Source organism: Solanum tuberosum, unplaced genomic scaffold, assembly GCF_000226075.1.
Source record: "Solanum tuberosum cultivar DM 1-3 516 R44 unplaced genomic scaffold, SolTub_3.0 scf00281, whole genome shotgun sequence".
In the NCBI taxonomy this organism is placed as follows: domain Eukaryota; kingdom Viridiplantae; phylum Streptophyta; class Magnoliopsida; order Solanales; family Solanaceae; genus Solanum; species Solanum tuberosum.
Genome location: NW_006239206.1, coordinates 53,521 through 76,347, shown reverse-complemented (window position 1 = coordinate 76,347; position 22,827 = coordinate 53,521). Strand labels below are relative to the sequence as shown.

At 36.1% G+C, this 22,827-nt stretch overlaps 3 protein-coding genes across 4 annotated transcripts in view; all 3 read right to left on the bottom strand.

Annotated features, from left to right (window-relative positions):
- LOC102590699 (subtilisin-like protease SBT1.2) overlaps nt 1-9,401 on the bottom strand; it is a 9,767-nt gene extending 366 nt beyond the window's left edge. Inside the window, exons 1-2 of the mRNA XM_006358843.2 lie at nt 9,022-9,401; nt 7,485-8,930 (exon numbers count right to left, since the gene is read on the bottom strand). Of these exons, the coding sequence (XP_006358905.1) occupies nt 7,485-8,930; nt 9,022-9,296 (1,721 nt within the window). The 5' untranslated portion in view covers nt 9,297-9,401. The remainder of the gene's footprint in view (nt 1-7,484; nt 8,931-9,021) is intronic.
- A 161-nt stretch (nt 9,402-9,562) lies between these two features.
- On the bottom strand, nt 9,563-14,142 carry LOC102590350 (subtilisin-like protease SBT1.7). Its single transcript, XM_015314143.1, has 3 exons — nt 11,923-14,142; nt 11,629-11,641; nt 9,563-9,567 (listed from the first exon to the last, which is right to left on the bottom strand). The coding sequence occupies exons 1-3, from the start codon at nt 14,140-14,142 to the stop codon at nt 9,563-9,565; spliced, it is 2,238 nt and encodes a 745-aa protein (XP_015169629.1).
- Nucleotides 14,143-16,236: 2,094 nt separating this feature from the next.
- Nucleotides 16,237-22,827, bottom strand: part of LOC102596363 (subtilisin-like protease SBT1.7) — a 22,861-nt gene continuing 16,270 nt past the window's right edge. Inside the window, exon 1 of one of the 2 annotated variants that reach the window (XM_006358779.2) lies at nt 16,237-18,574. In XM_006358779.2, the coding sequence (XP_006358841.1) occupies nt 16,314-18,551 (2,238 nt within the window). In that variant the 5' untranslated portion in view covers nt 18,552-18,574 and the 3' untranslated portion in view covers nt 16,237-16,313. Of the gene's footprint in view, nt 18,575-22,827 lie in introns of those variants that run through there. The other variant, XM_006358841.2, reaches the window with a different exon arrangement.

The window sequence follows — 22,827 nt, the reverse complement described above, 5'->3', positions numbered from 1 at the left end:
TCTTGATTTCTGGTAGTCCTTTCCCCATCAGGGAACTCACAATGAACAATATAGATTTGTGAATTGTTCTGTTCAGTTGCATTAGTGGTATATGGAAAGAGCACACAAATCAGCCCAATTATAGTAAGAATTAACCTGTATTGAGGCATGATAAATTTAGTACTAGTGAAAGAGCTGTTATTTGGTGAGTGTTTTTGAACTTTGATTGAGGGTATGTATACTAATTGGAAGTAAAGTTTTTTATTTGCAAGTCAGAAGCTAGTTTAGAAATGTGAAATAGTCATGCCTGGTGATACACGCTAAAACGATTTTATTCTATTTAACATCTATGTGATAATGAACTAGGCATAGTAACATCATACAGATGAAGTCATCAATCTACAATATACTTTTTAGGTATTGTTCCAGTCAACTTGGATGCGCCTTAACTAATACACTTGTTCACCTCGCAAGTACATGGTACCAAAGTAACCGTGCTCATAATGGCTGGAGCAGACAGATTCACACAACTAGTGTCGTAGCTGAATTTTTAACCTGGAATTTCCAGATGGTTACTCCGATGGCTCGATCATTAGGCCATCTACTTGGAACCAAAATATGTCTAGAAGTATACCTAAACTTGAGTTCTGAAAACAAGTAATTGTCAATAAAGTGGATAGAGAACAATGAGGTTTCAGGTTTAAATCTCAATGAAGGCGGAAGAAAATTAATAAAACAAGCATCTCTCTTGACTAATGGTGAGATTATGAAAGAGAATTATAATAATGTTGCAAGCGTGCACCTCCCTCCAAATAGGCCTAATGTTAATTACTTCTATAATACAAATATGCTAACTTCTAAGTTTTGTAAAAGTTTTGAGATTTGTCAATATTGACAAAATCAAGCATTACCACTTAATTTGACATTTTGTTTTGAATTAGTTTCATGTTTGTTTTATTTTGATTTTAAAACTAAGTGCATTTCCATGAAAAAACCAAGTATGACAACACCAGTGGATGCAGTCTTAGTAGCACATTAGATTTTAAACCATAATTTCTTAAAAAACTCAGAATGAAACCAGCGAGAACCACCATTAATGGTGGATTCGAGAACCTACTGAACTCAAGATTAAGAGAGAGTTAATTGAGAAGGCACATTTCTCATTTCTGAAAATATGAAAACTGAACTAGAACTAGATACAGTGAGCTATATATATACAGACTGAAAACTGGAAAATATCTAATAACTAGGACAGCTGTCTAACGGAAAGCTAACAAACTACAAAACTGTTAACTAACTAATTCTGTGAAAGTAACACTGTTTAAACTAACTAACTAATTATGCATAAACTTATTAATCTCAACAGAAACAGAAACATACTTCCTCTTTTTCAATTAATGTGACGTATTTTGTTTTTCGAGAATACAACACAGTTTAAGTTTGATCGATAATTTGCTCATGAAACCTTCAATTTTTTAAAAATGAAATTTATATATTTGTAAATTATGTAAAAATTACTATAAGTCACAATAATTGTCAATTCAAAATATTTAAAAAGATATATGAAAAATTTACGATAAAAAATAAACTTATTTAAATCTCAAAATTTGAAATATGTCACATAAATTGAGACAAAAGAAATACTTATTAAATAAAGGTTTTTAAAGTTAGAAGATTCCAGAGAGAATGATTGAATCTTGAAATAGAAAAATAGAGGTTGATACTTAATAATGATCTGTACTTAGCTTCTGCAGAGGATAATGAAATGGTCTCCTGTTTCTTAGATTTCCAGCTGATGGGACTGCTTCCCAGCAAGACAATGTAACCACTCACAGATTTTCTAGAGTCAGGGCATGATGCCCAATCAGAGTCACAAAAAGCTTGAACTTCAAAATCAGGAGAAGATGACATGAAGATGCCCAAGGTGGGATCATTTTTGAGATACCTCAACATGTGAAAAGCAGCTCGAAGATGAGGTTCCCTGGGATCTTGCATATATTGACTCAAATGTTGAACTCCATAGGCAATATCAAGTCTGGTATGAGTGAGGAAATTCAGCTTTCCTACCAACTTTCTATATAAGGTAGGATCACTTAATGGTCTGCCTTCATGAGCCTTAAGCTTAACATTAGGATCTAAGGGAGAAGCCATGGGAGTTAGTGTATCACAATGGAAGTCCTTGAGAAGGTCATGGACAAATTTTCTTTGAGATATAATGACTCCATCATCCTTATATAATATCTCCAAACCCAAGAAATAGTGCAGTCTCCCAAGGTCTTTGATCTTGAACTGGTCATGGAGAAAACTTTTGAGATTGTCAACTTTTCATACCATTGTCTGCTTGCTTGTTTCAGACCATACAATGACTTGTTGAGCTTACAAACCAGCCCTGTATGTGGCACAGCAAGACCTGGAGGGACATCCATGTATACTTCTTCATGCAGATCTCCATGGAGAAAAGCATTATTAACATCAAGCTGGTAAATATTCCACTGTTTCTTTGCAGCAACAGCAATCAAAGCTCTGACAGTTGTCATTTTAACAACTGGTGAGAATGTTTCTGTATAATCTATGCCAAGGTGCTGAGTATACCCTTTAACCACTAGCCTTGCTTTGTATCTTTCCACACTACCATCTGCCTTGTGTTTGATTTTATATACCCATCTACAACCAATAGCTTTCTTACCAATAGGCAAAGGAATAAGGGACCAAGTGTTATTATCATGCAAAGCAGCAAATTCCTGAGTCATGGCTGTTTGCCAGGCAGGATCAAGAGCAGCTTCTGCATAGCTAGATGGCTCACAATCATGAGCAATATTTAAAGCAAAAACTTGACTATTAGGATCCAATTCTGCAGGAGATATATGGTGTTTGAGGGAAAAACAAGCAGTTAATGTAGTAGGGGTTGTTGGTGTTGATGTGTGGTTATCTGTGGGTTGTGAAACAGGTATAGAGTGAACATAGTCTGACAAGTATGTGGGCAATTTGTGAGTCCTATGAGACTTCCTGGTTGTTATATCAGGTTGGTGAACTTGTTGGAGAGGTGTTGTTAATGTATTGCTAGGAGAAGGATGATGTGGTGGACTAGAAGGGTCAAGGGGTAAAGTAGGATTTGTGTCACTTAACGTCTCATGATCACACTGGACAGTAGGATCAAATGATGAATCAGAAGTGGGATATGCAGACTGATCAGTAAACAGTGAAGATGGAAAGGAGAAGAAGGGAAGAGAGTAGGATCTTTAGTCATTGCAAGGGGAAATTGTTTCATGAAGATGACATCTCTGGAGACATACAACCTTTTAGTGGCTAGACTCATGACCTTGTATCCTTTCATACCAAAATGGATATCCTACAAAAAACGTGTGGAGATGCTCTAGGTTCAAATTTGGATCTTTGGGTTTTAGGGATAGTTGGGTAGCACAAACAACCAAAACTTCTTAAGTGTGAGTAAAAAGGCTTCAGCCCATACAACACTTCATATGGACATTTGTTATTTAGAGGTGCAGAAGGGAGTCTATTGATTATATAGGTAGCAGTTAGAATACATTCTCCCCAGTATTTTGTAGGGAGTTTGGACTGAAAAAGAAGTGCCCTAGCTGTTTCAAGAATGTATTTATGTTTCCTTTCCACCACACCATTTTGTTGAGGTGTGTATGGACAAGACTTGTGGTGAATAATACCTTTGGACTGAAAAAATTGGATGGACTCAGTATTGGTGAATTCAAGCCCATTATCGGATCTAATTACTTTGATGGCAGATTTGAATTGGTTTTCAACCATGGATGTGAAGGTTTTAATAACATGTAGGGCATTGCTTTTATGACTAAGTAGATGTGTCCAAGTGGACCTACTGAAGTCATCTACCAGGGTAAGAAAAAATTTAAAATTGTCATGTGTGGGTGTTTGGTATGGCCCCATAAATCAACATGGACTAAATCAAAAATAGCAGTGCTATTATGAGTGCTCTGTTGGAAAGGTAGTCTAGTCTGTCTTGCCATGGGACAGATGGGGCAAAAGAAAGGCTGTTTGGATGAGAAAACCACAGGTATTGAGGATATACTCTTCATTTTAACAAAAGGGACATGACCAAGTCTGTAATGCCACAACAAGTCTGTATCATCACCAGTGGTAACAACATTGCTATCAACAGAAATAGTATTGTGTTTATTGTCAGATGACCTATTTATTACAGTTTGATGAGGCAAACAGGAATGAGAATTACATTGACAATGCAACCTATCAATTCTATGAAGTGAAAGACATGTAGTAGGATTTTCAGATGAAGTGGAATGTTTGCTCTTTTGCAGACAGTCTGAGCAAAGGAGATACAGACCATCATGAGCTTTACCAATTTCCAGAGGCCTCTGCAAGAGACAGGATGTGTTAGAGAAAGAAACAACACATTTAAGATGTAGAGCTAAGGAATTGATTGAAATCAAGTTGTACTTGAAAGAGGGAATGAATAAGACATTGTACAGCGTGATCTGTGAAGTTAGTTGCACATTTCCAACCTCTGTGACCTTAACCTTATAGCCATTAGGTAATCTAACTAACATTGGTTCAGGTAATGGCAAAATATTGGTGAGATGGAGTTTGTTAAATGTCATATGGTGTGATGCACCTGAGTCTAAGATCCACAAGTCAGTTTTGGCTTTATAACATTCACATGAAAGTTGGTCAAAAACTATAGAAGAAGTGCATGCAATGATACCTGCAAAGTTCACAGCAGGACTTGTTGTCTACATGTTGCCTGAATTTTCTGCCTGAAATTGCTGAAGTAGGTAGGCAAGCTGTCCATACTGCTCCTTTGAGATGCCAATGTCCTGATTGGTGATTTGACCCCCAAAGTCACATCCTTGTTCCATAGTAGAGTCACATGACAGCCCTACAGAATTAGCTGCCACACCTTTCCCTTTGTTATTGTTTCTGTATGCCTGATTGGGACTATAATTCTCATATTGTTGTTGTCTTTGGAATTGATTATAACCTTGCTGTCCATGAGACTGAGATTTCTGAGATCGATTGTTATTCTGTGGATATCCATGTAACTGATAACATTTCTCCTTAATATGGCCTGGTCTCTTGCAGTGGTCACAAAATGGTCTTCCTCTATGAATTGGAGAAGCAGATGAGTAATTTGTTTGGAAATTCTGACCTTTTGAAGTACCTGAAACATTAGCAGCTAAAGAGCATCCTGAAGAGCTAGCAGCAAGAGAACTGGATTCAGCAAACAATTGGCTGTTTGATTTAAACTCTCTCTGTTTTTCTTCCTGTATCAATAGGGCAAAAGCTTGTGCCACAGATGGTAGTGGATTCATCATCAAAATGTTACCTCTGATTATTGTGTAAATCTCATTAAGACCCATAAGAAATTGAATCAATCGTCTATCCTGTTCAACCTTGTGCATGACATCCTTTGCTCCACAATTACATGCACAACTGCAGTGGTTCTTGATACATAAGCTACTTAATTCTTCCCAAAGTTTCTTCATCTTGGTGTAATAAGTTGTTACATCCAGAACTCCCTGAATGAGATCATTGATCTCTTTCTGAATTTGATACAACTTGGCACCATTGGTTTGATCATAACGATCCTCCAAATCAGTCCACAATTCTAAAGCACTGTCCACGTATGCTACACTATCAGCAATTTCTCTGTTCAAAGAATTTAGGATCCAAGATGTAACCATATTGTAACACCTCTCCCATTGTTTATAGTTTGGGTCTGTAGGAAGTGGTTTCTTAGAATCTCCATTGATGAAACCCAATTTATTCTTCACTGACAGAGATCTGATGATGCCTCTCCTCCAGGATCTATAACCAATTCCATCGAAAACGACTGGTACAAGAGGTGCACCTGGATTATCTGATGGATGTAGGTATAAAACACTTCCTATTTCAATTCTAGTTACCTCTAGATTAGTGACTTCTACCATTGTAATGCAGCAGAATCAATCCACAGAAATGGAGAAGAGAATGTGCAGGAAAGTAAAAGAAAACTGAAGAACAGTTGAAAGAAAAAGGAACAGGTAACCTGAAACAAGCCTGAGAACTGAAAGATCTTCACGAGAAGGACGGAGATAAGCAAGGTTGATCGATCCCTCGCTCTGATACCATGTAAAAACTCAGAATGAAAGCAGCGAGAATCACCATTAATGGTGGATTCTAGAACATACTGAAATTAAGTTTAAGAGAGAGCTAATTGAGAAGACAGATTTCTCATTTCTGTAATCTGAGAAAACTGAATTGGAACTAGATACAGTGAGCTATATATATACAGACTGAAAACTGGAAAATATCTAATAACTAGGACAACTGGCTAACAGAAAGCTAACTAACTACAAAACTGTTAACTAACTAATTCTGTGAAAGTAACACTGTTTAAACTAACTAAGCATAAACTTAACTAATTCTGTGAAAGTAACACTGTTTAAACTAACTGTGCATAAACTTATTAATCTCAACATCAAAAGTTTAATGGATTCAATGTTAAAGAACTTTGAAGATCAAATTTCATGTAGTTACAATTTTGGATTCGTGTTTTCTTGACAATATCATCTATCTAGTGTACATTATTTATATTCTCGAAAAGTCATAACCTCATCTTCAACCGGATAACATGTTTTTTAAAAAAAAAAGAATTTGTTAAAGTAAACAATAAGTGTACTAATTATGATAAAGAGACCTTACACTTGATGACTTCTTCGAGATATGATATCAAGATGAATATACTTCCTTATTATTTTAAAATTACCATGACTTAATAATTTTTTAATAGCAACAAATCTATACCTTACTAACTATAATAACTTGTAAAACTTCATGGACTATCTTTATTCAGATCCCAAAAGACAGATACTTGTTTAGAAATATTCTCTTGAATTTTGAAATGTTCAATGTGATTATGAGTTATGTATTACATTCTTCAATATTTTTAGTAGTTCAAAATGTTGTTTTACTAAAATTATGGTATTGTCACCAAATTATTCAATTTTTCTCTTTAAACTAATTTTTTTCTTTGAAACACACTACAAGTTGCAGGTGCAGCCCTTTGCAGGCTTCATGCTGAGCATTTCTCACAAATTATTGAACTTGAGGGAAAAAGAAGTGTCGAAATCTCGATATCTGGTTGGCATTTCCTCATCAGGAAACTCACAATGAACAATATAGATTTGTGAATTGATCTGTTCAGATGCATTAGTGGTTAATGGGAAGAGCGACATAAATTAGCCCAGTTATAGCGAAAAAAGATAAACATAATATTTGTTTTTATTGCAAATAACAACAATAACATACTCAGTGTAGTCTCACAAGTGCGGTCTGTGGAGGGTGAGGGTGACAGGGCGGGGTGGAACAGATGAAGAAGATATATTTACAATGTAAACACATGACCAAACGTATGGAATAATAAACCAAAGTTAACATCTTGAAGATGGTTTTATTGCAAATGAAAAATCTTGATCAGTATGTCACTTAGATCAGCTCCTTCATTTGTTTCTTCTTGTCCTACGTTTGTCACAGTTCTTGAATATACTTGAACTTCTGAGTTGCTTCTGACCTGAATCGAAAACGATGGATAATTTAGTTGTCCTTCTAAGATGCTAGTAATCTCCGAACAATTCACTTTGCGCTGAACAATGACAGTAACTTGTCTGTTCGTGTAATTCAAACCACATAAATAAGGTATGTAATCGGATGGCTTTATATCATATATCAGGCCGGGATCATTTGCTTTTGATGGATTAACATGGCCTGCACCTGTGGCAAAGACATCGGCTGGAAGGTACGTTTCATCCTCGATTAAGTTGGATTTGAGGTTTATGACATCGGCTGTTGTCATAATTGCTGACTTAATTGCAGCTGGAGACCAATCCGGGTGAATACTTTTTAGTAGCGCTGCAACGCCACTGAGATGGGGACAAGACACTGAGGTACCTGAAATCATGTTAAACGTAGAGTTTGTTCTCATGTCATTCTCCAAGGAAATATGCCAAGCTGCTAAAATGTTAACCCCAGGACCGATAATGTCCGGTTTCAGAATTCTAGGACTTGCATAACTTGGACCCCTGGAAGAAAATCCAGCAACCACTGGATTACGATTATCTCCGATTATAGTCCCCTTGAACACGATTGTTGCAGTGGGGGTTGTTGTTGAGTTTATGTACTCTTGGATTTTTAGACCATCAGCATAGGTAACGTGTGTCATGGGTAGGACATGTGCTTCAGCTAATGTTGTGTTAGCCCAGTATTCTGGATTCATAATAATCATGGCAGCACCACCAGCTGCCTTCACTGCTATTCCTTTATCAACTGCTCTTGTTATACCAGCAACACACAACACAATCTTTCCCATGACATTCGTGTTGCTCAGCGAAGTAGGGTAACAATATTTAGCAAGAATGTCACTAGTATTGATTCCAGGATAGATAAGAGGCAATAGTGTTGGAGGAAAGTCACTAGGTTGAAAGGCTGATTCTCCGTCGAATTCTTGATTGTTTCCAAGCACAGCAGTGGCCTTTATTTTCCTGTCGATAGTGCTTGCACCAACTGTGAGAATCCAGGGCGCATCATTAGATATTGAAAAAATGTATGGTCCTGAATTTCCAGCAGAACAGCTGACAAAGATTCCCCTTTCCATAGCACTAAATGCACCAAGTGCAATGATGTCTTCATAGAATTGTCTAGCTCGACTACCAAGGGAAATTGAAAGTACATCGACACCATCTTCAATAGCCATATCTATTGCAGCCAAAACGTCACTCCCAGAGCAACCAATAGCAGAGCACGTTTTGTAAATGGCAACATGAGCTAGAGGTGCAACACCCACAGCTGTGCCATTAGCATTGCCAAAAATGTTTGCACCTGGAACGAAACGTCCAGCTGCTGTGCTAGCAGTATGTGTACCATGTCCATTTTCGTCCCATGGATCATTCTCCGTGTAGCGGAAGTACCTCGCACCAATGAGCTTGTTGAGCCGTGCTAGCAGTATGTGTACCATGTCCATCTTCGTCCCATGGATCATTCCCCCTGTAGTGGAAGTACCTCGCGCCAATGATCTTGTTGTTGCACTTTGTGGTATTAAATTGACATATACCCTTCCATTTAGCAGGGGGAGGTGGCATCCCATCATCGCTAAACGAAGGGTGGTCCGGGAAAATTCCTGTGTCAATAACTCCAATGATCACACCTTTCCCATAATTCGAGTCATTCCAGAACCCCATGTTCTGGTTCAACCCCATGAAATTTACACTATGTGTGGTGTACAAATCAAGTAGCCCCTCGGGGCGTGCAGAGACAAATCCTTCCATTTTCTCCATTTCCTTTAAATCTTCTAGTGATAACTTAGCTGCAAAACCTGTTATAACATTTCGATAGGAATATATCAATCGTGGTGGTTCACGAGAACTATCTGAGGTTGTTGCAGGCAAGAAAGAAAGATAATAGCTTTCCAAATCTTGATTTCTGGTAGTCCTTTCCCCATCAGGGAACTGACAATGAACAATATAGATTTGTGAATTGTTCTGTTCTGTTGCATTAGTGGTAAATGGAAATAGCACACAAATCAGCCCAATTATAGTAAGAATTAACCTGTATTGAGCCATGATAAATTTAGTTCTAGTGAAAGAGCTGTTATTTGTGGAGTGTTTCTGAACTTTGATTGAGGGTATGTATACTAATTGGAAGTATAGTTTTTTATTTGCAAGTCAAAAGCTAGTTTAGAAATGTGAAATAGTCATGCCTGGAGATGCACGCTAAAACGATTTTATTCTATTTAACATCTATGTGAAAATGAACTAGGCATAGCAACATCATACATATGAAGTCATCAATCTACAATATACTTTTTTAGGTATTGTTCCAGTCAAGTTGGACGTGCCTTAACTAATACACTGGTTCACCTCTCAAGTACATGGTACCAAAGTAACCGTGCTCACAGTGGCGGAACCAGAAATTTTAATAAGGGGTTCAAAATCTGAGAAGTAAACACACAAACTAGTGGAAGGGGGTTCGACATCTATTATACATACCTAAAAAATAATTTTAACCATGTATAAATAGTAATATTTTTTGCCGAGGGGGTTCAGATTATATGCTGCCTCCGCCTCTGCATGCTCATAAAGGCTGGAGCAGACAGATTCACACAACTAGTGTCGTAGCTGAATTTTTAACCTGAAATCTTCAGATGGTTACTCCAATCACTAGGCCATCTATTTGGGATCCAAAATAAGTCTAGAAGTATATCTAAACTTGAGTGCTGAAAACAAGTAATCATCAATAAAGTGGATAGAGCACCACGAGGTTTCTGGTTTAAATCTCAATGAAGGCGGAAGAAAATTAATAAAACAATCATCCCTCTTGACTAATGGTGAGATTATGAAAGAGAATTATAATAATGTTGCAAGCGTGCACTTCCAAATAGGCCTAATGTTAATTACTTTTATAATACAAATATGCTAACTTCCAAGTTTTATAAGTTTTCAGATTTGTCAATATTGACAAAATCAAGCATTACCACTTAATTTGACATTTTGTTTTGAATTAGTTTCATGTTTTTTTTCTTTTCATATTAAACTAAGTGCATTTCCAAGAAAAAATCAAGCATGACAACACCAGTGGATGCAGTCTTAGTAGCACATAAGATTTTAAATCATAATTTTAAAAGTTTAATGGATTCAATGTTAAGAGCTCTAAAGATCGAATTTCATTTAGTTAAAATTTTGGATTCACATTTTGATGACAACATCATCTGTATCTAGTGTACATTATTTATATTCTCGAAAAGTCATAACCTCATCTTCAACAGGATAACATGTTTTTTTAATTATTTTTTTTTGATTAAAGTAAACTATAAATGTACTAATTGTGTAAAAGAGACCTTACACTTGATGACCTCTTCAAGATAGGATATCAAGATGAATATACTTCCATATTACTTGTAAATTTTCATGGACTATCTTTATTCCAATCCCAAAAGATAGACACTTGTTGGAAATATTCTCTTGAATTTTGAAATGTTCAATTATTTGATCTTTCTCTTTAAACTATTTTTTTCTTTGAAACACACTACAAGTTGCAGGTGCAGCCCTTTGCAGGCTTCATTCTGAGCTCCATATACTAAGAAACATAACCAAAAAGTTATGGCTGTGCCACCTTCTATGTTGCACAAATTATTGAACTTCAGGGAAAAAGAAGTGTCTAACATGTAAAAATATGCTTTAACAATTTAGTGTACATTGTTGAAGTGTGTGACTATATAATCTGAAAGCTTAAGTTGTTAGAGAAAGTACACTTATATTATTTAATTGTATTCTCAACACTCACGTGAGGGCCTTATTTTTTTTTCGATCTCGAACATCTACCTGCTCTGATACCATGTTGAAGTGTATGACCATCTCATCTAAAAGCGTAAAGGTTTAGAGAGAGTACACTTATATTATTTAATTGTATTCTCAACATACATATATTGCTTTTTCTTGTGTTCGTAAAAGAAAAAAAAGATGGTCCTTTTAAGTGGATTATGTGATGGGGATGGTGAGGTTGAAAGAGAATTTTAGGAAAGTGTTATTCGTACTAAAAGTAGGGAAGTCATTCTCCTTGTTTTGAGAGAAGGTTGGTTAATAAATGAGTAATTCATTAAGATAAAAGTACTTGAGTAAATTAACTTGAATTGATTAGATGAATGTAGAGATTTTTAGAGTTAATACGACAATTAGCAGTGTTCGAAGATGAAAGCAATTGCAAAACATTGAATAGATATTACTAAAAGAAATGAGATATAAACCAAAGTATCCTATTTCATGTCATCTGTTTATCATGAGTTGATTCATTTGTATTTAATAGAATGTATATTGAACATGGTTTTATTGCAAAAGAAAAATCTTGATGAGTGTGTCACTGAGATCAGATCCTTCATTTATTTCTTCAGAAAAGGAAAAAGCGAACAGCGATTGGGCTCCTAACAATGTGTTTTTCAGAAATCCATCTAAGAGATCCCTGATTAAAAGTAGTGTTCGGTATGGTATCCAGAGGTGTAAATGTCACTTGATAGCTCAATGCTTGTTTCACCTCTGAAAAAACAAGTGTAGTTGGTTCAACTTTCACATCAAGACCTGGCGGTGAATCAATTTCAACTCTGTATGTTGAGTTGGCTTGTCCAACATTCATCACAGTTCTTGAATATACTTGAGCTGATGAGTTGACTCTGACTTGGATCGAAAACGATGGATAATTTAGTTGACCATCTGAGATGCTAGTAACCTCTGAACAATTAACTTTGCCCGGAAAAAAGAATCCAACTTGTGTGTCTGTGTAATTTAGACCACATAAATAAGGTAAGTAAACGGCTGGGTCTATGTCATATATCAGGCCTGGATCATTTGCTTTTGACGGATTAACATGGCCTGCACCAGTGGCAAAAACATTGGCTGGAAGGTATGTTTCATCCTCGATTAAGTTAGATCTGAGGTTTAAGACATCTGCTGTTGTCATAATTGCTGACTTAATTGCAGCTGGAGACCAATCGGGGTGAACACTTTTTAGTAGTGCTGCAACGCCACTGAGGTGAGGACAAGACATTGAGGTGCCTGAGATCATGTTGAATCTCGAGTTGGTGTTTGTGTTGTTATCCAAGGAAATATGCCAAGCTGCTAGAATATTAACGCCAGGACCAATAATGTCTGGTTTTAGAATTCCAGGGCTTGCATAACTTGGACCCCTGGAAGAAAATGCAGCAACCACTGGAGCACGATCATCTCCAATTATAGTTCCCTTGAACACTATTGTGGCTGTAGGGGTTGGTGTTGAGTCTATGTACTCTTTGATTTTTAGACCATCAGCATAGCCAACATATGTCGTTGGAAGGACATATGCCTCGGCCAATGTTGTGTTAGCCATGGCTTCTCGGTTCATAAATATCATGGCAGCACCACCAGCTGCCTTCACTGCTATACCTTTATCAGCTCGCGTTATTTTACCAGACTCACAGAACACAATCTTTCCCATGACATTCGTGTTGTTCAGCGAAGCAGGGGTACAATATTTAGCATCAGAATCACTAGCATTACTTCCAGGATAGGCAAGAGGCAATAGTGTAGGAGGAAAGTCATGAGGTTGCAAAGCTGATTCTCCGTCGAATTCTTGATTGTTACCAAGCACAACAGTGGCCTTTATTTTCCTGTCGATAGTGCTTGCACCAACTGTGAGTATCCAGGGCGCTTCATTAGACATTGAAAAACTGTATGGTCCTGAATTTCCACCAGAACAGCTGACAAAAATTCCCTTTTTCGTAGCACTAAATGCACCGAGTGCAACACTGTTTCTATAGAAAGCATTAGATAGACTACCGAGGGAAATTGAAAGAATATCCACACCATCTTCAATAGCCATATCCATTGCAGCCAAAATGTCGCTCCCGGAACAAAAGCCAGCAGAGCACGCTTTGTAAACGGCAACATGAGAAAGAGGTGCAACGCCCGCGGCAGTGCCATTAGCATTGCCAAAAATGTTGGCACCTGGCACGAAACATCCAGCAGCCGTGCTAGCAGTATGTGTACCGTGACCATCTTCATCCCATGGATCAATCCCCGAGTTCGGGAAGACCCTGGCTCCAATGAGCTTGTTGTTACACTTTGTGACATTAAATTCACACTTACCCTTCCATTTAGCAGGGGGAGGTGGCATCCCATCATCGCTAAACGAAGGGTGGTCCGGGAAAATTCCCCCGTCAATAACTCCAATAATCACACCTTTCCCATAATTCGAGTCATTCCAGAACCCCATGTTCTGTTGCAACCCCATGAAATTGACACTATGTGTGGTGTGTAAATTAAGTATCTCGTCGGGGCGTGCAGAAACAAATCCTTCCATTTTCTCCATTTCCTTAATATCCTCTGGTGATAACTTAGCTGCAAAACCTGTTAGGACATTTCGATAGGAATATATCAAACGTGGTGCCTCACGAGAACTATCTGAGGTTGTTGCAGGCAAGAAAGAAAGATACCAGCTTTCTAAATCTTGATATCTGGTTGACATTTCCCCATCAGGGAACTGACAATGAACAATATAGATTTGTGAATTGTTCTGTTTTGTTGCATTAGTGGTAAATGAAAAGAGCACACAAATCAGCACAATTATAGTAAGAATTGAACTGTATTGAGCCATCATTACTTTAGTACTAGTGAAAGAGTTGTTATTTTGTGAGTGTTTTTTGAATTTTGATTTGAGGGAATATATGCTTATTGGAAGTATATTTTTTTATTTGCAAGTCAGAAGCTAGTTTTAGAAATGTGAAATAGTCATATCTGGAGATTCTTGGATTTAATAGAAAATAGAAAGTGAACTGGTCATCTATACGCTAAAACGATTTTATTCTAATTAACTTCTATTTGCTAATGAAGTTGGCATAGCCACATCACATAGATGAAGTCATTAATCGACAATATACTTAAGTAATGTTCGAGTCAACTTGAACACACCTTAACTGAGCTGACTTGTTCACCTCACAAGTACTCCCTCTGTCCCAAAATAGGTGTTATCTTAGGAAATCCAAAACAAAAATTAGTATGTCTTTTTAACTATACCTTTATATTCCATTTTCTTTTTAGTGTTCAATTTATAAGAGACGTTCATAAAATAAGTGTAGTTTACTAAACTACAGATTGTGTGTATTGATTTCTTAATGAACGTGACCGTGTGCAGCCTGAGCATTGATGAGATGGAGTTGACTAAATCTCAATTGCCACATGCTACCTTCTGATACGATGCCACAATCGGATTTTGACCTAGTATCCTATGAAATTAGTTGAGGTGCGACAAGTCAACCCAAACACCACAAATATAAATTAAAAAGAAAGTACTATGTTACTTAACAATAATGACGTCATTAGCTTAATTTTCCCCCAAATTTGAAAAATACATGTACATTCCCCTATATAATCCCTCTAAACTAATGCTGAGATTGTGAAAGGGAATTACAATAAAGTTTAAAGAATCCCAACTGGCCTGATGTTAATTACTTCTATTATAAAATATGATAACTTCTAAGTTTTGTAAGTTTTGAGCTTTGTCAATATTGACAAAATCAAGCATTAACACTTAATCTGACCTTTTGTTTTTAATGAGAAAAAAACATGTGTGGTGCCTCCTTAACTCCAGATCGTTGAATCCTTGAACTAGTTTCATTCTTGTCAAAATCAACCCTTGAAATAGATTATTTATACACTCTGTTACATTTTGAGATAAAAAAATCTCTCCACCATTATCTCAAGAGACTACAAATACCCTCTAGAGGTAACAATCCAATTTTTTAGTGACGTGAGACTAATCCCTCCACCTAAGCGTGGCCAACTAGGATTCATTACAAGAAATTAGTTCTTTAGCGGCGACAAAGTCGCCACAAATATCCAAAATATCGCCACTAAAGGTTTTCAGTGATTATGTGAAAACCAAAAGTCGCCGCTAAAGGTCTAGTTTCTTGTAGTGAATCTTAATTGACAAAGCTTAATTAAGGGGAGGAATTACTTCCACGTGGCTTGCCACATCTCAGAGACAATTTTGACCCTTTTCCGAAATTTTAATAAACATTATATTATAAATCATAATTTTAAAAGGGTAATGAATTCAATGTTAAGAACTCTAAAAATTGAATTCATTAAGTTAAATTTTTGGATTCGCGTTTGGGTGACAGTATCATCTATCTAGTGTACATTATTCATATTCTCAAAAAATGACAACCTCATCTGCAACTATAAATTTACAAAGCATGAGAATGAGACCTTACACCAGACCTCTTCAAAATAGGATAATCAAGATGAAGACACTTCCAAATTATTTTTAAAATCGCTATATGCATCATTCTTTTTCACTAATTTATTGAATACTTAAATAATTTTAGTATCCCCTGAGAATATTCACAATTAGAGGGTTGAAGAAACATAATTATGTCATATCACACTATTATAATGTTCTAAATTTACAACTGAAATTTCAGGACATTATCTTGGAATTTTACGAATGAAATTTGAAAGTTGGTGACGATAGCTATTTTTCGTAGGAATGGTATCAGGTTTTCTCAACTCTTATGCTTGCTTTGTAAACAGCATATATGATTGGATATAACAGGCATTTTTGAACTCTCTTCTTAAAAAAATGAAATATATAAAAAGTAAAAGAAACGATCAACGAAAAACTGACATTTATCAAAGAGGATATATGCTTTTATATTCTTCAATCAGCTGTGAACAAACAGCGAAACACTTTATTTAATAATGAAAAAGTAACATAAAGTATACAGTAAAAACAATCAAATGTGTGAGTACTATAGCCAAATTTTTTCACTAGACCAACACAACTGCAATTGGACTTCTCACAGAGTGCCTGGTAGAAGTCCATTTCAAGAATCCCTCAACAACCACAACTTTTGAACTGCTGGTTGTCTTGGAAAATGTCACTTGGTATGTTAACTTCTGGTTCAACTCGGAGAAATTTAGCTCTGTGGGCACAACTTCTACGGAAACTCCTATAAGTGAAGCTATCTCCACTTTATAAGATGATGCAACATCACCAACGTTGGTAACAGTTCTTGTATATGTCTGAGGAGTTGATCCAAGTCCAAATATGGAAAACGAAGGATAGTTTAATTGTGCTTCAGGGATACTTTTCACTTCCAAGCAATTCACCGTGCGTCGTAACAGGCTACCTACCTGTGCATTTGTGTATCCCAAACCACATAAATAGGGTAAATAGTCCTCAGAGGGGGTATCATAAACTAGTCCTGGATCATTTGCCCTCGATGGATTAACGTGTCCTGCACCAATTGCAAAGATGTCTGCAGGAAGTAACTTTTCATCTAGTATTGGACTATTGTCAAGGTTTAACGTGTAAGCGGTTGTCATGATTGCAGACTTAATAGCAGCAGGAGACCAATCAGGATGTGTGCTCTTCAGCAGAGCTGCTACTCCACTAAGGTGAGGGCAAGACATCGAGGTGCCTGATATAATATTGAATGTGGATTTGGTGTTTTTGTTATCATCCACGGAGGTAGGCCAAGCAGCAAGGATATTAACACCAGGACCAATTATGTCAGGTTTCAAGATGCCAGGATTAGGTTTACTTGGTCCGCGAGAAGAAAATGCAGCAACTATGGGAGCATTTTTATCTCCAATTATTGTTCCTTGGATTGTGATTGTAGCAGTAGGGTTTGATATTGAGTTGGTATAATCAAGAATTTTGGTTCCATCTGCAGCTGAAACAACCAATGCTGGAAGAACATGAGCATCAGCTGATTTTGTGACCCCATATTGTGACGGGTTGATGACAATCATGCCAACACCTCCAGCATCCTTCACAGCTTGTCCTTTTTCGATATTTGAAACGACACCTGGCAAACATATGACTATCTTTCCTTTTATTGAAGGGTCAGTGAGTGACCCTGGTTTGCAATAAGGGGTTTCAGATGGATCACCTATACTTTTTGCAGCATCATATAGAGTGAAGAATGTTGAGTCGGAAATCTGTGGACGATAAGCAGATTCCCCTTCAAATTCCTCTGTATTTCCAAGTGTAACAGTAGCTTTTATCTTTCTATCAATAGTGCTGGCGCCTACCGTAAGAATCCAAGGGGCTGTGTTTGCTGCTGTGATAATGGATGGACCACTATTTCCAGCAGAGCAACTTACAAGAATCCCTCTTTCTGTTGCAGCGTACGCCCCGAAAGCAATACTGTCTGCATAGAAAGGAACTGGACTTCCACCAAGGGACATTGAAAGAATATCTACGCCATCATCTATAGCTGAATCCATGGCAGCTAAAATATCAGTGTCAGAACAACTATCAGAATTACACACCTTATATATGGCTATGTGGGCAAGAGGGGCAACACCAACAGCAGTGCCATTAGCATTGCCATATACATTAGCACCTTTCACAAAGGCTCCTGCAGTTGTGCTTGCTGTGTGTGTACCATGTCCATCATTATCTATTGGGGAACCATTGGCAAGTTGGTAAGACCTCGCTCCAATGAGCTTGTTGTTACACTTGGTCGCGAAATCGGACTCGCAAACTCCTTTCCATTTAGCAGGGATAGGTGGCATCCCGACATCGCTAAATGAGGGGTGGTCTGGGAAAATTCCCGAGTCAATAACTCCAATAATCACACCTTTCCCATAATTCGAGTCTTTCCAGAACCCCATGTTCTGTTGCAACCCCAAGAAATTGACACTATGTGTGGTGTGTAATTTAAGTAGCTGCTGGGGGCGTGCAGAAACAAATCCTTCCATTTTTTCCATTTCCTTTATATCTTCTTGTGATAACTTAGCTGCAAAGCCCGTTAGGACATTTCGATAGGAATATATCAAACGTGGTGCCTCACGAGAACTATCCGAGGTTGTTGTAGGCAAGAAAGAAAGATACCAGCTTTCTAAATCTTGGTATTTGGCAGTCCTTTCCCCATCAGGGAACTGACAGTGAACAATATAGATTTGTGAATTGTTCTGTTTTGTTGCATTAGTGGTACATGATAAGAGCACACAAATCAGCCCAATTACAGTAAGAACTGAACTGTATTGAGCCATCATAACTTTAGTACTAAAGAAAGAGATGTTATTTGGTATGTGTTTTTTGAATTTTTATTGAGGGTATATATACACATTGGAAGTATATTTTTTTATTTGCAAGTCAGAAGTTAGTTTTAGAAATGTGAAATAGTCATTCTTGGATTAAATAGAAAATAGAAAGTGAATTGGTCATCTATACGCTAAAACGATTTTATTCTACTTAACTTCTATTTGCTAATGAAGTTGGCATAGCAACATCACATAGATGAAGTCATCAATCTACAATTTACTTAAGTAATGTTCGAAACTTGAACACACCTTAACTAATACATGAGGCGTCTTGTTCATCTCGCATACTCACTCCGTCCCAAAATAAATGTTTCCTTTAGGAATTCAAGACAAAAATTAGCTTGTTTTTCAGCCAAACCTTTATATTGATAGTATTCAATTTTAAAGAGAACTATATAACAAGAGTAGTTTAGTAAACTACACATTATGTTTGTTGATTTCTTAATGAACGTGATTTTTGCTAAGGTGACACTTATTTGGGATGGAGGAAATATATGTTACAATGTAGTTGTGCTCATAGGGGTTAGAGTTAACGAACTCATACACCTAGTGTAGTAACTGAATTTTTAACCTGATATCTCTAGATGGTTACTCCGGTGGGTGATGGCTCAATCATTATGTCATCCTCGTAAGGACCGAAAAAAGTCTAGAAATATACCTAATCACTTGAGAACTTGGAACCCCAGGATAACTCGCAACTCTGCCACAACCTCTGCCCTTTGGTGTGAGCACTTTGTGCGGCCTGAGAGCTCGAGTTGACTAGACCTCAATTACCACATGCTACCTTCTAATAAGTTCGGATGCCACAATTGAATTTTGACCTAGTATCTTGTGAAATTAGTTGAGGTGCAACAAGTTAACTCAGACACCACAACTATAATATTAATAATAAAAAGTATAACTTAAAATAATGTCATTAGCTTTTCCCCCAAAATTGTAAAATACATGTACATTCCTTTATTGTATCCCTCTTAACTAACGGTGAGATAGTGAAAGGGAATTTCAATAAAATCTAAAGAATCCCAACAGGCTGATGTAACTATAATAAAATATAGATAACTTCTAAGTTTTATACGTTTTTGAGCTTTTCCAATATTTTGACAAAATCAAGCATTACTAATTTGACTTTTTGTTTTTAATGAGAGGCATTATAAATCATAATTTTAAAATTGTAGTGAACTCAACGTTAAGAACTTTAAAGATCGAATTCATTAAGTTAAAATTTTGGATTCTGTTTAGGTGACTGTATCATCTATCTAGTGTACACTATTTATATTTTCAAAAAGTCAAAACTTCATCTTCAACCGGATAATAAGTTTTTTTTTTTAAATAATAAATTATTTAAGAGTAAACTATTAAATTACGAAGCATGAGAAAGAGACCTTACACCTGACCTCTTTAATATAGGATGATCAAGATGTAGACACTTCAAAATTATTTTAAAATTACTATAGCTTAAAACTTCATGGACTATCTCTTTTCAAATACCAAAAGACAATATTACTTTTGTAAGTATTCTCTTGAATTTTGAAATATTCAATGAGATAATGAGTTATGTATTACATTCTTCAATATTTTTAGTAGTTTAAATGTTATTTCAGTAAAATTATGGTGTTGCCACCAAATTGAATCAGGCAGGCAAATTATTTGATTTTTCTCTTTAAACTAAATATGTATCTTCTATGAAACATGTGAACATAATATATAAATAGTAATTTGTTAATCTTCTTTTGCAAAATCATCTGCAGAACATCGTCCCTGTAATTCCCCATTCTGTTACTGGAGAAAGAATCATGCCTCACCATATTACTTATAGCAGCTAAGAGAAAAAGAACAGAGGTATAACTAACATAATATCTACCTCGGTAACAAAGAAGAGCCTCAGGCAATTTGCCCATTGGAAGATGTCACGATTAAGATTTTAAGTCATGATTAAAGGGTGCCTTATTATATAGGTTTTTCCAGATTTGAATAATAAATAGAATTCTCACATGGTCTCACTTTGTTGAAAAATAATGCAATCAAAGAAAAAAAAAGTTGAAGCACCGATGGTGCTCAGTATTAGAAGTAAGTTAATGTGCTATTTTTTGTTGTTTAATCGTCTATTGACTTCCAACTCCAATTAGCTGCCCAGTTAGATAATTGAGTTACTGAATTTGTCTTAAAAATGCTATCAGTTTTCTCAACTCTTATGATTGGACGGCGTTTTTTAACTCTCTTTTTTCGAAATAAGAAAAGAAAGAAGTATATATAAAGTAGAAGAAATGATGGAAGGAAAACTAATGCTTTTATATTATTCAATCAGCTGTGAACAAACATTGAAACAATATTTCATAATGATAAGTTATTAAAGACCAGTGAAAATCAAAATAGTGGTAAAAAAATGAAAAAGTAACATAAAGTATATAGTGAAAACAAACAGCATTTTCACTATAATCAAATGTATGAGTACTTTCTGCACTTATGTAGCCAATGCAAACTCAACTGCAATTGGACTTCTCACAGAGTGCCTGTTAGAATTCCACTTCAAGAATCCCTCAACAACCCCAGGCTTTGAGTAACTTCATCTTCAACCGGATAATAAGTTTTTTTTTAAATAATAAATTATTTAAGAGTAAACTATTAAATTACGAAGCATGAGAAAGAGACCTTACACCTGACCTCTTTAATATAGGATGATCAAGATGTAGACACTTCAAAATTATTTTAAAATTACTATAGCTTAAAACTTCATGGACCATCTCTTTTCAAATACCAAAAGACAATAATACTTTTGTAAGTATTCTCTTGAAATTTGAAATATTCAATGAGATTATGAGTTATGTATTACATTCTTCAATATTTTTAGTAGTTTAAATGTTATTTCAGTAAAATTATGGTGTTGCCACCAAATTGAATCAGGCAGGCAAATTATTTGATTTTTCTCTTTAAACTAAATATGTATCTTCTATGAAACATGTGAACATAATATATAAATAGTAATTTGTTAATCTTCTTTTGCAAAATCATCTGCAGAACATCGTCCCTGTAATTCCCCATTCTGTTTCGGAAATAAACCACTTCTTACTGGAGAAAGAATCATGCCTCGCCATATTACTTATAGCAGCTAAGAGAAAAAAGAACAGAGGTATAACTAACATAATATCTAACTCGGTAACAAAGAAGAGCCTCAGGCAATTTGCCCATTGGAAGATATCACGATTAAGATTTTAAGTCATGATTAAAGGGTGCCTTATTATATAGGTTTTTCCAGATTTGAATAATAAATGGAATTCTTACATGGTCACACTTTGTTGAAAAATAATGCAATCAAAGAAAAAAAAGTTGAGCACCGATGGTGCTCAGTATTAGAAGTAAGTTAATGTGCATTTTTTGTGTTTAATCGTCATTGACTTCCAACTCCAATTAGCTGCCCAGTTAGATAATTGAGTTGCTGAATTTGTCTTAAAAATGCTATCAGTTTTCTCAACTCTTATGATTGGACGGCGTTTTTTAACTCTCTTTTTCCGAAATAAGAAAAGAAAGAAATATATATATAAAGTAGAAGAAATGATGGAAGGAAAACTAATGCTTTTATATTATTCAATCAGCTGTGAACAAACATTGAAACAATATTTCATAATGATAAGTTATTAAAGACCAGAGAAAATCAAAATAGTGGTAAAAAAATGAAAAAGTAACATAAAGTATATAGTGAAAACAAACAGCATTTTCACTATAAGCAAATGTATGAGTACTTTCTGCACTTATGTAGCCAATGCAAACTCAACTGCAATTGGACTTCTCACAGAGTGCCTGTTAGAATTCCACTTCAAGAATCCCTCAACAACCCCAGGCTTTGAGCTGTTGGTTGTCTTGGAAAATGTCACTTGGTATGTTAACTTCTGGTTCAGCATTGAGAAATTTAGTTTGGAAGGCTTAACTTTCACGACAACGCCTTTCGGTGAAGCTATCCTCACCTTGTAAGATGATTTGGCGTCACCAACGTTGGTCACAGTTCTGGTGTATGTCTGAGGAGTTGATCCAAGTCCGGATATGGAAAATGAAGGATAGTTTAATTGTGCTTCAGGGATACTTTCAACATCCGAGCAATTCACCTTGCGTTTTAACAGTTTACCTACCTGTGGATTTGTGTAGTTCAAACCACAAAAATAAGGTACATAGTTCGTCACATTGTAAGATGATTTGGCATCACCAACGTTGGTCACAGTTCTGGTGTATGTCTGAG

Coding starts and splice junctions, on each gene's coding strand:
- LOC102590350 (XM_015314143.1), bottom strand. CDS start 14,142: ATGATGGCTCAATACAGTTCAATTCTTACTATAATTGTGCTGATTTGT.